This window comes from Panicum virgatum, chromosome 7K, assembly GCF_016808335.1.
Source record: "Panicum virgatum strain AP13 chromosome 7K, P.virgatum_v5, whole genome shotgun sequence".
NCBI lineage: Eukaryota > Viridiplantae > Streptophyta > Magnoliopsida > Poales > Poaceae > Panicum > Panicum virgatum.
The window spans coordinates 48,222,258-48,239,598 of NC_053142.1; the positions used below are offsets into that span (position 1 = coordinate 48,222,258).

A 17,341-nucleotide genomic window follows, 5' to 3' on the forward strand; every position below is an offset into this window, starting at 1 on the left:
AAAAATGTATTTTCAATAACGATATTATATAGAGCACTGGCAAAGTGGTTGTAAATGTCAATATACCTAAAGTGATTTTCAAAGATATTTCTGTCGCGGTACGGAGTGGACTGAATAACGACATGCCATATCTTTTCCAAAAAAAATCCTATTATGCTAGCAGCCTGTACTGCAGGCTCACCACCAAACTTCACAAGAGCTCCAGCCGGGAAAAAAAATTTCTCAAGATTTTGTAGTGCCGGAACAAACAACAACACGATAGTAGCATCATCGGTCATTTAGGTAGCAGTGGCTAGCAGAGAAACTAACCACAATCAGTATATATAAACCCTTACCAAACCAGAGGCATGCATATATACATGGACGTCGATCATGTCATCAGTGTTTTCATTTAGGTAGCCTCTTTTTTTGTCATTAGCGATCGCTGGCTCGGACCCTGCCGTGCGGGCGTGGTTTGCCCATCCTCGAGTCGTTTGTCCTTTTCGCACGATGGGTGTGAGCGAGATCCGATCGATGCACCAAATCATGTGCGAAGGGAAACCAACAATGTCAACAACCTTTTGGTGCATATGGATGCGTGTTGGCCTGCTGTTGACCGTACTTGTGTTTTGCAGTGTTGTCTGTTTTAAATTTTTATTATCCCTGGTGATGCTATGCTATGCACAAAAACGCTACTTCTTCCGTCCCAAAAAGACTATAATTCTTTGACTCTTAGAAACTGGGTTTGACTGCTCGTCTTATTCAATTTTTTTTTACAAATATTATCACTTTTGTTATGACTTATTACATCACTAATAATATTTTAATAATATTTTATTTGTTTTATAATATATATAAAAAATTTAAATAAAACGAGCGGTTAAACACAGTTTCTAAGAGTCAATGAATTAAAGTCTTTTTGATGGATGGAGTAGCTATCTGTTGTGGTGGAACGGAACGGTAGCTGCCTGCGGCCTGCGGCCTGCGGGTGAGCACGCGTAGGTACACGAGTGCTCGGCCTCGGCGTGAGCTGGAGCAGCTAGCTAGCGCGCGCTCCACGGTCAGTCCAGCACATTGAATGGTCTCTGCGCAACACCGCGTGAGGTGGGCACCCACCCCTACTCGATCGCCGCACAGCAGGCGCGCAGGAGGGCCTAGCCCTAGCCGGGCCGCCACGGCCGGCCAGCATTTACTGCGTTCATGCCTCCCTCGCGTCCCCCAACGGCGCCACCGCCGGCCGGCATCCCGGCCCCGCACCGCCGCGGATCGGCGGAGGGGGGCCTGTATGCCTCCCTGCCTCGCCTCGCCTGCCTGTGCCACGGGATTCCGGCGATCCGCTGGCGCCAGGACCCATCGCCGCGGCCTCGTGTACGTACACGCGCTTCTGAATTCTGATCGAGATCGAGAGCTCGGCCTCGGTCGGTTCCCGGCGGCGTCGGCCATGGAAGAAGACGGTCGCACGGTATGGGCTGTGCATGGAGCTGCCACACGCTGTGCTAGCTTACTAGCCTTGCCTACTGGTACTCCGTAGGTAGCAACAAGAAAATGGTGTGGATAGATTCGACGTGCACCAGCTCGAGTTGGTTTACTTCACGGCCATTAAAAACAAGAATATGCTTGGGTCTAGACTGACGATATCTCAGAGGAGAGGCTTTGACCATGATTTCTGCTGCAAATAATGCTAGTAGTGTATTTTATTAAAGCACGTGAAAATTGTGGAAATGATATCCAGCTAAAAACGTGGAATTCAAATTCCCAGAAGAATAGCTCGGATTCCGTTCCCGAGGAATAGTAGAGGATGATCCACCACAAGCTGATGGTTTCATCTCAACGAGATTCACGAGATGATGTCATTCGTCAAACCAAAACCCCCCTAAATTTCTCCTCAAATCGTCCAATGCATCTGTCGCCTCTCATTCCGAGTTTCCCCCCAAATAGTGGCGTGGATTGGGCATTGACCTCACTTTGAAACGTTCGTTCCACCTGCGCCATATGACTTTCACTGACTTCAACCGTGTATCAATTTAATAAGCTCGGAAAGGGTCAAACGATCTTGCGTGATAGTATAGTACATCAATGGCGGCAAGATCCATCCAACTCAGGTCCGGACTACTAGTAGTCATCAGCCTCATAAATGAGCGAAAGAATGGCATTGGATTTACCCAATTGATGAACACTTTTGAGTTTATTGTTCTTGTTCCGCACCAATACCTTCCTTCTCGGAAACATGCGAGACTCCACCTCGAAATTTGCACCATCGCCGGCGGAGTGTACAGTAGTATAGTACAGTTCAATTTTCTCCCACAACGATGACGACGGCGGCGGCGGCCACCTCATATTGCCACGAAATCTTTCTTCCCCTTGGAGCACGCCAAGGCAGACTCGGTCAGGCAGGCATGCCATGGCCGCAACAAACACCCCTGATCAAGAAGGCACACACCGCAGAATCAGAAAGCTGCCTTCTTCGTTCCAACCGATCTGGACCCCCAATGACGCCTTTCAGACTCCAAATCTGTTCGCAAATCCAGTTGCCTCGGCCACACGTACACCGTCTAGAACCCCAGCCCACCTGAACGTGCTCGGCTCGCAAGACCCCGGCCGCCTGGCTGCCGCTCACATCGGCTTCTCTGATCCATCTCAATTCAAGGACGCTGCTGCCTGCCTGGCTGCCTCGCTTGCAATGGGGGCTCACTGGTCGCCGTCGACATGGCATCAATCTTCGGGCATGTGTGCATGGACCCATACCACGCCCTGACCATCTGATCTGAACAACGGGACAGCCGCACATTTACAATGTAGGGTCCGGTCCAGCTGCACCCATCGAATTGGAGAGTCCTTGTTTAGGGGTTTCTTCCTGCTATCTGCAGAAAAAAAAGGGGAAACAGAAGAGAAATGAGTATTGGTCATTGCAATCGCCTGTCATTTATGAGAGTCAACCGCTAGCCCCCCAACTAAACCGGGTGGGTGCTTACATGGTATTATTGTAATCAGGTCTTTGTTCAACAATCAAACAGTGGTGCCGCCGGACAATCACCGTACGGGGCAATGATCTAACTAATGATGGCACCTTAGGATTTCTTTGAAAGGAATTAGGGTTTTTAATGCACCGAGGAGAGAAACGCAGAATGGTCTCAGTTTAATGCATCAGGAACAGGAAGTTACCATCGCTATGAGCGTTCATGGTTTTTCTTTACTTTCCTCTTGTTCAGTGAAGCCGGCCATATGCCTCCCTCGTCATTGCCCTCCACTGTCTCCCTTGGATTGAAGCCCCGTGTAAATCGATCCTTAGGGCGCGTTTAGTTCCCAAACCAAAAATTTTTGGTTGTCAAATCAACAGTTTGACCAGATATCAGGAGGACTTTTCGGACACTAATTAAAAAACTAATTTCAGAACTTACCTAGAAACCGCGAGACGAATCTTTTGAGGCCTTTGACCGCATCATTAGCACAAGTAGGTACTATAGCACTTATGACTAATTATGCACTAATTAGGCTTAAAAGATTCATCTCACTGTGTACATCCAAACTGTGCAAATTAGTTTTGTTGTTTAACTATATTTAGTACTCCATACACATGTCCAAAAGGAGAGGCATAAATTTCGAGCTGAAAATTTGTGGGAACTAAACGCGCGCTTACATGTGTCCTGTCAAAAGAAACAGATCCCATACAAGCCATTACTGATGTCAGTTACATGATTGATTTGGACCTCTTAATAGTAACATCTTATGGGAGTTAAAAAGGGCCTCGCAGATTGCCATTGGGTGTGTTTAGTTCCCACAAAATTTCCAAACTTTCCATCACATCTCCTATCACATCGAAACATTAAATATAACAAATAACCCATGCATGGAGTGCTAAATGTAGTTAAATAAAAAAACTAATTGCATAGTTTTGATGTACGTTGCGAGACGAATCTTTTGAGCCTAGTTAGGTCATGGTAGGACAATATTTACCACAAACAAACGAAAAGTGCTACAGTGTGCTACAGTGACTGATGCGACTTTTTCTCCCCCTTTTCCCCTCATCTAAACACAGCCATTGTACAAACGAAATCAGAAAAGGTACAATAATCAAAGCACCTGATTGTGGAAAGTAAAGGATAATTAATGGGCATCAGTACTAAGTGCTCCACCGGAAGCACATCAAGGTTTGAAAATAGAATGGTTTGAGCCTGACTAGGTTAAGGACTTAAGGTCAACTTTTAGAGTAATTTGGAGACAACTGTAGCTTGTAGCTCACAAAGTATGCTTTCTTTGTCATCTTTACTGATAACAATACCTATATCCACACACCCTACTTTTAATCTAGTCCAAGCAAAGGAATGTGTCCACTATATGCAAATTTTACTGATCACAACAGTAAACAATTGAAGCATATGCATACATTCTCTAATGTCCATTTGTATATGTAGTCCACTTGTTAACATACTTACTAATTTCATCGTGCTGGTTTCATATCTTTCCACACCTATGTAAACCATATGTTTGGAATGAGATGGCCTAGAGGGATTATCATGATATTGGTGATACAGAATAATTACTAACAACTCAACCATACATTCTTATGATTGAAATGTACACTTTGTGGCTCTAATCTATGTCGTAGCATCAAGATATAGGTACGGTTTAAATGTTAGGAAAAGATACTAGCACCTAGAAAGCATAACACAACCATACAAGTGTATGGCAGCAGATCCTTTTCAAATACCCTGTGAGGTTTACAGATGGAGACATATGTAAATCAAGAAACAACAATTATCAACAAGGAGCCAGAACTATCTATGAATATACTATGCATAATCCTAGTGTCCAGAACTCTCTATGGCATCAAGCAGCCTAGATTTCATGAAACCCCTTCAACTGACTGGCATTTACAAATATAACTATATAACTATATTTCTCTATTTTCCTTTTCATTGCACGACATGCTGCAATTTCTTCAAATGATAATGGAAATTTCCAGGAGAGATCGCTAAGTGTGTGGCAGGCTAGGTACACCAGTCTTTCAGATAGAGAAACCTCTAACCAACCCTAGCATTACGCCATGATGATGGTGATATCAACCGCTCATGAGCACAACTTGCTCCAATGGATAAGTATTACCAATCAAGCATTGAAATATTCAATTATGAAGGAGAACAATAAATCTAGAAAGTGAAACTAGCCTTATTTTCCACCCAACCAGCCATCATGGCATCCTCCTTTCCATATGGCTAACCCATGGATGAAGCGCATGACAATAGCTTCTAATTATCACGTATGTTTCTTTCCTTTGTCAAAAAATGGACGAAGATGTGGTTGCATTCTGCGCCTGCATTACTGTCCTGGGACCCATAGCCAGAAAATGGACTAAATCCATCTTAACAATTCTCTCTTATGTTGCGTACACACTGTATTTCCTAGCTGTCAGCGTCACAATCAACACACACACTATACAGATAGATTGTAGCAAAAACAGCAAAAACTACCATTGTGTAAGCCAACAGTAAAGGTTTGTTGAACAAACTTTTACCAAAGTTACGTGGCACTGAGACATCTTTTGATGATGTCATCTTACCACAGATGATTAATCTGATTAGATGGTAAAATCTGTAAGTATTGCATCCTAATCCATACATAGTTCGACTTGTACCATCAATAGTGTCACATTGACATTGACATGCGGGAACCACTTGATTGTATTATTGTTCTGGTTGAAGTAGAAATGTCAATTACGATTTCACCTTTCATGTATACTCTATATCCAGAAACAGAAATTAAGATTGGAGCCCATGCAGTTATTATAGTATGCCCTAGAGAGAAGGTACTAGAAGCAATACATTATTACTTGCGCCCGTGTCTCACTCCTAGACTTTTGGGGGATCAAGCACTTTACTACACCTTTTCACATTAGTCTGTGTATTAATAAGGCCTTCTCTGTGCTCACGCTATTTGCCTCCCTTTAAGGAATGGTATAGGATTTCAAGCCTGTGCTTAAATGTTTGATGTAATAGTCAAAGGCAGCAGTCTTTAAAGAGTGTCCTAACAAAAGGCTGGCATGATGATCAATTTCACTTGGATGTATTTATAAGGGTTGGGCCCATGCTTGTTTTCTTAAGCACAAACAGAAATTTCCCCCCCTTTTAGGTCATCGCCTTTAAAGCAAAATCAACATGACACTTGAATGCCAGCAAACATTTATTACGTTTCCATAAACATGCTCTAGGCATCATTGTCATATCTCTTCTACTCAATTGTTGAATTAAACAACCACATAACTCCCAACACTGTTCAACTATCCAAATCAAAGCTAAGCTGCCAATTGATCCAAAGGTTTATCAGCATTAGCAAAGGCAAATCATTCCTTTCCTCGTTTATGGTCTCGCCAAATTGCAAGCAGGTACAATTAAGCAAATAACATCAATGTTCAGATGCTAACCTGCTATCTTAAACTTGTGCATCTTTGGATCTTGGAGTTCCCTTGTTCAGTCAAATGAACTCTATTTATTTCACAAGTTAAAACACAATTAATATTAATGTCCAGCAAAAAATAGTAAAAGGATGTAAATGAATCTCCTAGAAATGAAGGGAAAATTTAAAGAAGAATTACTAGAAGGAAAAACATTTCTGAATATATTGGCTATACTCATGACCTGTAAGAGTAAGCGAAAATCATTGCAATTTTTCAAGAAATGAAAGGAATCTGTTCTGAAGCATCCCTTTCCTAGTCTTCTACTTTTGGTGCTTATAAGCATCCTACCACTTCACATCACACTCTTCCGTCATCCATGAATCCTTTGTAATTAATTGTGACAGTATGTCTATAACAAAATGAATTTTCATATTTCAAGGTATTCTAAGTTAAACTTCAGTAATTTTATCATTCATCTTAATTCTGGTGTCTTGCACTGACAGAATAGTTGAAGCTGAAAGAAAAGAAAATGTTCACTGAAGAGATAATAACAAGGTAAGCGCAGTAGACAACAATCTAATATCAATGCATCAAACAAGCAAAAACCTGTCAACTTCAATCATATTGGGCAAGATAGCCCAAGTCCTAATCAAATTTCATCCACATAAAAGGCCATTTCCGTTTTGAATGTAGAAGGGGCAACAGACAACTAACCAAGATCCAGGCAAAACCTGATCAATCGCAATATAAAGATTAGTTCAAATCCTGATCCATTGTACAAAGATTCCACCCTAGAAACCTCTAATTTGGGGACTAGACAAGCGGTGACAGCCAAACAATATATACAGCAAAAGAACAGCATGCATTTATGTAGTACTGGTGGCTCCGTGCTGGCCTGGGAAGTGGATTTATACCTTGTCTTGAATAGTGGGGCAGCTACCTCAAGAATGGGGTCAGAGAGCACCTCCAATGGTCCCCAGATACTTATTTCTGCTGCATTCACTGCTCCTTTCTTACAGCCTGCACCAGTGTACTGTGAGAGTAAACACAGGACAGCCTAGTATACCGAATGCATACATCAGTCATCAGATGATTCGTGATTCGACTGACAATCAGCAAGGCAGTAACCAAGTAAAAGAAAGTTCAGATGGAAATCACAGAAACATATCAGCAGCGTGCAGTGTGTGTAAGATTTACCTTGTTCTTTGGCTTTCTTTTTGCTCTATGAAGACAGATCTCCGCATGATGTATAAATTTCTGCGGATACTAGTATTTCTTAAGGTTTAGTAAGAAGTGCATGGTTAGAACAAGGAATCACAATTTTGAGCTGTTTGTACATATTATAAAACGAAAATACGTCCAGAATGATAAGTAGCAGACGGTATTAAAGTCTAGCTTGGAACAATTAGAAGCTGGCAGTCTATTAAATCCATAGCATGAATAAGAATTTAGATAAATATACAGATTATATTTTTATTGAGTTATTTTCCATGGTTGCCATTGGTTGGCAATATCAATTTCTTATTCAAACTTCCTAGGAGGGAGAAATTCTTCTTTCTATATCAGCCTTTGCTCATACTTTGCTTCCATAATCAGAACATTTCAATTATTGGCGAGAAGCTCAACTTCATAAAGACAACTACATACATATATGCTTGAAAACTATATCCAAGAAAATGAAAAGGTTTTTTTGGCAGAAAATGTGAATGAATGCAATGTCCTAAACAGCATGCTGTGGATTGACACCTGAAAACAACTTGGTAAATTGTACAGGGCACAGAAATTTAATTTGATGGTATGAGGGGATCAGAACTGTTTAATAAATCTGATGAAGCAAGAAACTTCCTCTAGAAAATCTGTGGCCTTTATTTATGGATACAACAGATTGTAATCTTTTTTCAGCAGACATGAATGGATGGGAGCACCGAATAACTAAGTACACATATCATCAATGGGAACAATGCGTAAAATATGCACGCCAATTTGCTAAGTGGTCACCATGAAAATGTTTGCACGACTACATGATATGGAACAATGTATTGGTCATACTGATCTTTATTGTTCTGTTCTGTCATGCGCTTCACAAAGGAGTTCTTACTACAGCAAAAGTCCAGGTGGACTGAACTCGATACCTCTTTTAATATCCAATCAATAAGCTCTCGATAAATCAAGGTACTGCCTATCCTGAATTATATATAACACATGGAAATGCCTCAACTTGAAGAAATGATTTATTCCTCACAGTTCGTCTACAATTAGCCCTACAATTTTCTTTGCAGCTTGCAAACTGATTGGTGATTACCAATAAGTTAAATGGTGATAAATTGTTTCCAGTAGATCCAAATTTCTAGAGAAGTAATGTTATTTGCTGATTTACGCTGAGGATTCCCATAATCACAAAGGATATGTAAACTAGGGCAGTCAGAAGAGATAAAACAAGTGGATAGCTATTGAATGTAGATCAAATGTTCTTAATCAGTTAAACACAGCACCCAGAAATGCAGAAAGCAGTTGTACTGCAACATATAGCGTGCAGGATTAGCTGCACAAAGATGTCTAAGCTGTAAAATTATTAACAGATTCAGAATAACATGACTATTAGGACAGAAATCAATGATAATTGATGCGTAAACTGATAAAAGTGTGAGAACAGACGCTCCTAAACCGTACATCAGTTACCTGATTCGATACAAAGGTCTGCGAATTTGGTCAAGTTTCCTGGTTTCTGCCAGCTGAAGCTTCAGATGGATAGGCAACACATCAGTAAAACCTACTACACAATGAATAAGAAACAAAAGAAGATTTCACCAGCAAGTAGAACATATGGACCAATACATCAAAACCATGATCACAAAGAACAGCTGTGCATATATTGGCATGGTAAATCTGTTGTCACGTTCCCAAATATATAGAATCACAAACACAGCATCAGTCAAAAATTGCTCCAACAGCATTCAGACAGATAGCCGGAGAAGAATTAGAGAGATACAGCTAAATTCCTGGGCTCACATTGCCATCAATGGACAAGATCAACCAGCGTCTTCCTCCGGGGGAACCTCTGCGGCAGACGAAGGGACATGGAATCCTCAATCTCGATCGGGAGATGCGTCGCCACGAACACGATGCCACCCTTGTTCCGGTGCTCCGCGATGATGTACTCGAGCAGCCTCGTACCCTCCGCATCCAGCGCGACGGAGGGCTCATCCAGCAGCCAGATCGGGCGGTCAATGGCGAGCAGCCTGGCGAGCTGCAGCCGCTTCCTCTGCCCCATGGAGAGCATCCTGGCCTTCTCGTTCATTAGCCTCCCGAGCCCCATGAGCTCGATGGCCGGCCCGGACCTGGTGCCGTCCTTCCCCTCGAGGAGCTCGAACCACTGCACGTTCTCCAGCACGGTGAGCTTCTCCTTGACGGCGTCCTTGAGCGACATCCAGTTGAGCTGCAGCTTGTACTGCTGGAACACGCCCGGGGAGGTGACGTCGTGGCCGTTCCAGAGGATCTCCCCGGCCGAGGGGCGCGAGAAGCCGGCCAGCATGCGGAGGAGGGTGGTCTTGCCGGAGCCGTTGGCGCCGGTCAGGACGAGCGCCGTGCCGTCGTGGACGCTGAGGTTGATGTCGCGGAGCACCGTCTGCGCGTTCCGCATGCACGAGACGTTGTTGAGGAGGAGCCGCGGCGGCGGGGGGCGGAGCGGCGGCATCCGGCCGAGTGGCCGGCGGCTCGGCACGGCCGAGATGGTTGGAGGCGGGACGGGCGGGCGCGGCGCGGCGAGGTTGGTGGGCCGTTGGTGGAGGCGGCGGCGATGGTTGGGGGAACGCGGCGGCGGGCGGCGCGCGGAGAGGAAACACTTCCAGCTGGGTGACAGAGAGAGGAACAGAGGAGGCAGGCGTTGGGCCGTGCGGACTGGCGAATGTGTAATTGTGGGCTCAGCAGGACGTGCGAGGTGTTGGGCCTGGCGACGAAGATGATGCAGTTGGGCCGAGGGGGGAATGCGTTTGAGATTGCTGGTTGGGGCGGTTTTTTTTATTTTTATATTTTTTATTTTCATTTTTTACAAAAATATATTTTCGATTTGGAAATTTACAGGAATATACCCCGGCCGCCCGGCTGCCGGGCGGCCGGGACCTGGCCGCCCAGCAGCGGGGTGGCAGGGGCTTTTGTGCAAAAAATTTCGAGGAGAAAATTGCGCGGAGGTCCCTGGGGCCGGTCGCCCGGCAGCTGGGCGGCCGGCTCTCCCACCCATATGTAAGGGTTGGCTGGTCCCCCACCCCTCATTTGCATCACTAAAATTCCAGAAACCAAGAAAAAAGAGGGAGGGAGGGAGAGAGGCGAAGCCCTGCCGGATTTTCGAGCCGGCGACTGCAGGTAACCAAAATTCTTCTACGCTTTACAAATAGATTATGTTGTAATTATTTTTGTTGAAATAGTAGATTAGCAATCAATTTAATTATTGTTAGGAGTGATTAGTGGTACATTTAGGTGCAGTTACTTGTAATGATTAGCGTTGATACAGTACATTTAGTGTTAGATTAAGTATTAGAAAGTACTAGAAAATTGTTAGAGAAATATTAGAAAGTCTTAAAAATTGGAAGATTGTAGAATGTATTTTGTTAGAAAATTGTAGAAAGTATTTTGTTGAAACAGTAGTTTAGCAATCAGTTTAATTATTATTAGGAGTGATTAGTGGTACATTTAGGTGTAGTTACTGATAATGATTAGCGTTGATATAGTATATTAGCAATCTGATTGCTCACTTGTGATTACCAGGGCTCAACACCATGGCATCCTCAGGATCCACCTACATTCCATGGAGTAAGGTGACGGAAACAATCCCCTAAGGAGTCCAGGTGCCTATGTGTTTTTGCGGATCCTTGTGCAAACTAATGAAATCAAGGGTTTTGGGGGACGACTTTGGCAAGAGATTCTTTATGTGCGAGAATTACGAGTACGACCCGCCCAAGCATTACGGCAAGGACCGAGCAAAGGTACTACAAAACACTATCAGAGTTTGTCACTTTCAGATATAGTAATGACTTCTAACATGATTTGGGGAAAGACTCCACCGCCTCTATGTGATTTCGTGCAGTGGTTAGACACCGAGCAATCTCAGCATGATAAGGACCACGTGGAGCGTCAAGCAAGGTGGGCTGCACAAAGGTGGCAACGAATGTTGCATGAAGAACAGATGGAGGAGAAGTGCAAGAAAAACCAGGAAGAGATTCAGAAGAGGATTGCAGAAGTGGAACGTCAGAAGGCAGAGGAACGTGAAGCTGATAGGGAGAGGAAGCAAGAGAGGGCCCGCCGTGCTAAGGAAGCAGGGTCTAAAACTATTAGGAAGGGAAAATATCCCCGGTGCACTCAGTACAGCACTACCATGTAATCCCGGCATTTTACATTTCCTAAGGCATGTTAGGTTTACTCACAACACGAGCTTATCGTGTTGCACATGCCATGCTTTTCATTGTTCAAGTACCTAGTAGTACAAACGCCTTAGGCATCTGCTTTGTAATCGTAGCATTGTTTACAAAACTGTATTGCAAACCGAAAATTTATGATTCGTAACTACCCTTCTATTTTCAGTACACTACATTCAGTGAGCAATCTAATTGAACCAACCTACACATTTAGAACTACAACTAAGAAATCTTACTACACAAATACCTTCGTAATATTACATGCTACAATCTGGTGCAAATACATATCCATACATAACGAAATGTAATTATGGTTACCTGCAGTCGCCGGCTCGAAAATCCGGCAGGGCTTCGTCGCTCTCCCCCCTCCCTCTTTTTTCTTGGTTTCTGGAATTTTAGCTCAAAAATCCGGCAGGGCTTCGCCGCTCTCCCTCCCTCCCTCTTTTTTCTTGGTTTCTGGAATTTTAGTGATGCAAATGAGGGGTGGGGGACCAGCCAACCCTTATATAAGGGTGGGAGATCCGGTCGCCCTGCAGCCGGGCGGCCAGGGCCGGCCGCCCCGCTGCCGGGCGGCCTGGGGGGGCCGCCCGCCCCGCTGCCGGGCGACCGGCCCCCAGGGACCTCTGCGCAATTTTCTCCGCGATTTTTTTTTCACAAAAGCCCCTGCCGCCCCGCTGCCGGGCGGCCAGGTCCCGGCCGCCCGGCAGCCGGGCGGCCGGGGTATATTCCTGTAAATTTCCAAATCGAAAATATATTTTTGTAAAAAACAAAAATAAAAAATAAAAAAAATCGCGCTGGTTGGGTCCATCTTCTCCCCAAGTCTGAACATTAATATTTCTGCAATTCGTACACATGAAAAATAACAGCAAAGTGCTATTTTGAATCGGAACGATTTCATATGAACAAAAACGTAGAGTTTTTCTTGTGTCGCCGTTTGGTTTTAAATTCGTAGTTTGAAGATGGATTTGGAGTTGTCAAAATTTAGAGTGACCGTAGACGACTACTGCCGTACTGCGTGACCCAATTGCATGTAGTAATATACCGTATAATAATCTTTATATGAATTGTTGACGAAGGCCAAAGTTAAGTAGGTGGCACCTGCAACCACTTATGGGTTGAAATAACTCTTGTAAGGCTACGATGGTGAGCACGTCATTAGTAGCTTAATTTGCATGAAGATTGTGGCACTAAAATTATAGTACAAGTGAGGATTTACAGTTGATGATACGTACAAGAGGGCATGAGAAGGGCACAGGTGCGCGAGATCAAGGGAGATCCGCGCGCATTTGAGCTCGTGGTGACTTTAGCTGATGACCAGTTTTGCTAATAGAAGTCACGCACATGATCGGTTAGCTCAGCTCTTTTATGCATGATATCACGATGATTTGGCCGTTAGCCGTTGGAAACAGAGCTGTGTGCCTCCAAAGCATGCGCGGACCGGGGACGAGGAGAGATGGATGGCTGTCCTGTCCTAGTGAGACGGGAGAGGTGACGACGGATGAAGTCAGCAGTGATGCGTGCATGACGTACGCAATGGGGGCCACGACGTAACAGATTACCTTGGTTGAACCTGGTGTGGCAGACTTGTGGACCACAAATATATGTATACAATCTACGCCTGTATGTATCTGTATTTTTTTTTAAAAAAAGTTGATGCTCCTTAGTAGGACACTGTACATGCCGATCTCTTGGCCTACCTGAATCCACGCAGATGGCCACCTCTGAGCGAGACCTGATGTGACATTGACGCGGGGTTTACCCACCTGATCGATCGATAATAACCTCTTCCGAGATCGAGCTCCTCGTGGTCGTTAACTAAACACAACACACATGATGTGGCTTTTTAGAACCCATCCATCACTTCAGCGGCGGCAGCAAATAAACAAGATAAATCCCTGCGGATCCCCGGCCGCCGGCGCCGAGAGGGGATCCTACTACGGAATTGTTAAAGCCGCCGTCGCCGTCGCCGGCGATCTCTCGGGACGCGAGAACAAAGAGCCACACATTCGTCGTCCGGGCGTTGGCTGACTCGCCAACGCCCGAATCATCCATCGATGCTAGAAGGCGCCTATGCCTACGCCCTACGCCCTACGCCCCTAGGCCTGTGCGCGCGCAGCTGGGGGTTCGGCCGCCGCCGAGCTAGCTAGCTGTGCGGCTGACAGGTGGGCACACATACCTTCCACATGGGGTCGCATGGTGCCACTGCCACCTGGCCGGCGGCGGTCAAGATCAACAGGGTGTCGCCTCTCCCTGCCGAGTTGGACACGCACGCACACGCACGGCATGGATGCGCCGAGCATTCGATCGAGCTGCTGCTGCTGCTGCTGCTCTGATCCGTTTGGTGTTGCGCGATCAGGCCACAAAATCTTACGACGACGAGCGCGCTCGCGACACGTGTGTATCCGCCGAAAAGGATTTTGCTCCTGCGGAGATTAAACTTGGGCTCTAGAGTTGGGATCGTATCCTTGCGTTGCGTGTCGCGTGCAATGCGATCGCCGCCGGATCGGATTAGGTGGCGCGAGGGGCGGACGTGCTCGATCGGATTGGTCGCCGACGTGATGACGTGACCCGGCCGGATCTCCATCTCCTTCCCCCGTCTAGAAACTCTCCCGTCTCTTACCAGCACGATCGCCACGTACAGATACAGCCGCGTGTCGTGATCTCCCTCGCCTTTTCTGATGAATCTCGCCTCCTGATTCGATCTTGCGCTCCGTCGTCCTCGGCAACTTTTCGCCATTACTGCAGCTCAATTCTTTAATCCACATCCGGCTCGTAGTTAAGCCACATCATATCCCGCGCCACTACTCATCCACATCCTCCTGCTCATCTTCGATCGATCGAGTTCATGAATCATGAAGTGTACTATATGCGCCATATGGGATAACAAAAAACTCATTTTAAATTCAGATCGAAAGCCAGCAAAAAGGCAACGCGGATTCATCTGGACGAAAATTAAAAGCAGCAGCAGCAGGTGAAGTGGACCTCTCACTGGAAGTCCATACATGCCGATTGCAATTGGCCATCCCAACGGCCTCATCGGTTCAATAATCAGCTGCAAAGAGTACACTACACTATAATATAGTTTTCATAACAACCATACAATATACACCATATGCTACTGCGCGTACAACAATACTCGATCATTACAGAATAAAGTAGGCGAACGGGGAGATTCTCCGAGAGGGATTTTTCAACTGTATTCCCACTGACAGACAGTTCATCTTCATACTCATGTACTGCAGCTACCACTAGCCATATCCGTTCCTTCCCTAGAGCTATATATACCCACGGATTGTAGCGAGCCTTCACTCCAAATCCAGAGGCACCAAAGAAGAACAGCAGAGAAGAAAAATTTGCTGCTTCTGCTCCTTCTCTTCTTCTGCTACTTCGTTCATAAAGGCACTGATCGCAATGGAGAACAAACCGCCCTCCTCATGCGTCAGCCCAGCACCCACATCCACCATGTCCGCCGGCGAGAGCAGCTGGGCGATGCACATCGCAAACTTCCTGGCAACACCACAGGACAGGGAGATGGATCAACAAGCAGCAGTCTCTGGCGGTAGCTTCTCCTCCGGCTTCTCTTCTTCCTTCGATTCCTTCGACGATGATGTCTCCTTCATCACGTCCGAGCTGATGTGCGATGACGACGAAGAGGAAGATGAGTCTCTACAGGACACTGCCTGTTCCTCTGCAGCTGGCCAAAAGGTTAGCAAAAGATTCGCTAGTTTATAGCTCGTCAAATAACAGCATTGCATAGCTTGTCTTCTGACGTAATTGTGCGGTTTGTTGTTGCGCAGGTAGCTACCATGGTAAATTTTGATATCAAGGCAATGTCAACCATGGATGCAAAAGAGTTCAGCATGCCCCACCTGGTATGCTTCTGAAACAGTCTATTCTCTTCCTTTTTGCTGTTGATGGTTGCTTACCCCTTGTTTTACTTACACCTGTGTGCTCTTGGAATATTGCAGGCCAAGTACTTGGAAGCAGTGGGTTCGCAACAGCAGGTGATGAAAGTAGATCAACAACTGATCAATAGTTATAGTAACAATGAGAAGGCACTGTATGAGAGCAATGAGCTAAGGAAGAGAGGGCTTTGCTTGGCCCCTATCTCCATGTTGATAAACTATCTCGGATGATTACAGTTCATGTACTACCAGTATTCAATGTAATTGTATACTCCAATTATATTATAGTTCATACATCGCGCTCTTCTGTCAGCTAAGAGAACCTACTCCCATCCAGCTGTTGAGCTCTACTGATCATACCATTCAAAAACAGAGAAAAGCTCAACTATTGGGAAAAAAACAAACAAGCAACACAAGAAATCGAGTTCATGGCAGTGAGAAAAACTTTGAATATAGTTTCAATGAGCAGTAACGTATTAAATTACAGAATTCAGGGAAACCCTGCAGTGTAACTCCTTGATAGCTTGCAAGTTCGAAACATGTATGCATATACCTCATTTCAGCAGACAGAATTCTCAAACTTCTATGGTATATATGCCCATCAAACTGAAATGCAGGTGATTAACTCAGCAGTTAGTAGTATGTAACAGCGTAGTTTGGGTGGGAATCACACAATTAATAATTTAATGATATGATTGGCTGCTTGACTCAGTTTACAGACCACATGTTTAGGGAATCCCTTTATGTTTGTGCACACGTCAGTAATATGATGACCACCTAGAAGCAAGCTGTAATAGTGACCTTAGGACACTGGAAGCTAACATTTCTTTAATGAGTGGCTAGTACCAAAAACCTGCTTAATCAGTCAGAATAAGCAGTAACGGCGTCTCTGACCTTCCACAAATACGAAGTCCTGACTAAACAAAAATAAGTAATTTAGTGTTCATGGAATAAGTTGAGTTCAATGATTTATATACCCTTTGCAGAGGTTGCAACTAGCAACACATTTCTCTATCAAAATAAGATATTTGCATGTGCTATCACAAGGAGACGGTTAGCATCAAGTGGACCCTGAATTCTGGACAATGTAAGATTATTCTAAGGAATTTCTCCTAAATAGTACCAAGCTTTGGCATTTTGAAGGACACGAGTGTCCCAGAGATATGCTTCACATTAATCTTACTGGAATTTACATAAGCCCTTCAAGTCTTCGAAAGAACATGAACCTTTCTGATTGTAATGCCTGCATACTAAGTTCTGAAAGCTTGACAACCAACTTCACCCCTTTAACATTTAGACGCAGAACAGAACAAAAGATGGACTCAAGTACTAGTTTACTATATTGTCCAGATAAAATATGCACACTGCATGGCACATTTCTGTGCAGTCGTTACCCAAGACGACTATACTGAGTAGCTAGCTGGAAAAGGCAGCGTTACTTTTTTTCACAAGTGGTGACTATTTTTTTTGGTTCCATTATACATCCCTAGTGCTTCCAAATGGTCCTTTCTGTAGAAGAGCTCATTGGATAAGTATTTAATTAAAAAAACCCACTTGCCATGTCTGACTGGCATCCTCAGTATTCATATATTTGATGGACTTTTCAGTGACAACCTTGCATTTGTAGATTTAAGCATTACAGCTGTTGGGAACTTCCT

At 44.6% G+C, this 17,341-nt stretch overlaps 2 protein-coding genes and 1 long non-coding RNA gene across 6 annotated transcripts; 1 reads left to right on the forward strand and 2 right to left on the reverse strand.

Moving 5' to 3' along the window:
* Positions 1 to 1,692: 1,692 nt before the first annotated feature.
* On the reverse strand, positions 1,693 to 3,267 carry LOC120641858. The gene is made up of 2 exons (XR_005662441.1): positions 3,142 to 3,267; positions 1,693 to 2,840 (listed from the first exon to the last, which is right to left on the reverse strand). It is a non-coding gene; the product is annotated as an uncharacterized LOC120641858 (long non-coding RNA).
* Positions 3,268 to 3,611: 344 nt separating this feature from the next.
* On the reverse strand, positions 3,612 to 10,242 carry LOC120641857 (ABC transporter I family member 1-like). 4 transcript variants are annotated; one of them, XR_005662440.1, is made up of 4 exons: positions 9,380 to 10,242; positions 7,285 to 7,390; positions 6,398 to 6,458; positions 3,612 to 3,623 (listed from the first exon to the last, which is right to left on the reverse strand). XR_005662440.1 is itself a non-coding variant. In XM_039918162.1 (2 exons), exon 1 carries the CDS (start codon positions 10,062 to 10,064, stop codon positions 9,387 to 9,389), a length of 678 nt encoding a protein of 225 aa, XP_039774096.1. In that variant the 5' UTR covers positions 10,065 to 10,242; the 3' UTR covers positions 8,832 to 9,140; positions 9,380 to 9,386. The 4 variants fall into 4 exon arrangements, 2 of the variants coding, with proteins under 2 accessions (XP_039774096.1, XP_039774095.1); XR_005662439.1 differs by lacking the exons at positions 3,612 to 3,623; positions 6,398 to 6,458; positions 7,285 to 7,390 and adding an exon at positions 8,580 to 8,810 and having other exon boundaries at positions 9,337 to 10,242; XM_039918162.1 differs by lacking the exons at positions 3,612 to 3,623; positions 6,398 to 6,458; positions 7,285 to 7,390 and adding an exon at positions 8,832 to 9,140.
* Positions 10,243 to 14,889: 4,647 nt separating this feature from the next.
* LOC120641859 lies at positions 14,890 to 15,995 on the forward strand. Its single transcript, XM_039918163.1, has 3 exons — positions 14,890 to 15,483; positions 15,576 to 15,650; positions 15,747 to 15,995. The coding sequence occupies exons 1-3, from the start codon at positions 15,190 to 15,192 to the stop codon at positions 15,912 to 15,914; spliced, it is 537 nt and encodes a 178-aa protein (XP_039774097.1). The 5' UTR covers positions 14,890 to 15,189; the 3' UTR covers positions 15,915 to 15,995.
* Positions 15,996 to 17,341: the final 1,346 nt, after the last annotated feature.

Bases quoted from the DNA above. Each gene is read 5' to 3' on its own strand.
- LOC120641857 (XM_039918162.1), bottom strand. From the start codon at position 10,064: ATGCCGCCGCTCCGCCCCCCGCCGCCGCGGCTCCTCCTCAACAACGTC.
- LOC120641859 (XM_039918163.1), top strand. From the start codon at position 15,190: ATGGAGAACAAACCGCCCTCCTCATGCGTCAGCCCAGCACCCACATCC. The intron at 15,484-15,575 runs GTTAGCAAAAGA...GTTGTTGCGCAG, and splicing joins CCTCTGCAGCTGGCCAAAAG to GTAGCTACCATGGTAAATTT. The intron at 15,651-15,746 runs GTATGCTTCTGA...GGAATATTGCAG, and splicing joins AGTTCAGCATGCCCCACCTG to GCCAAGTACTTGGAAGCAGT.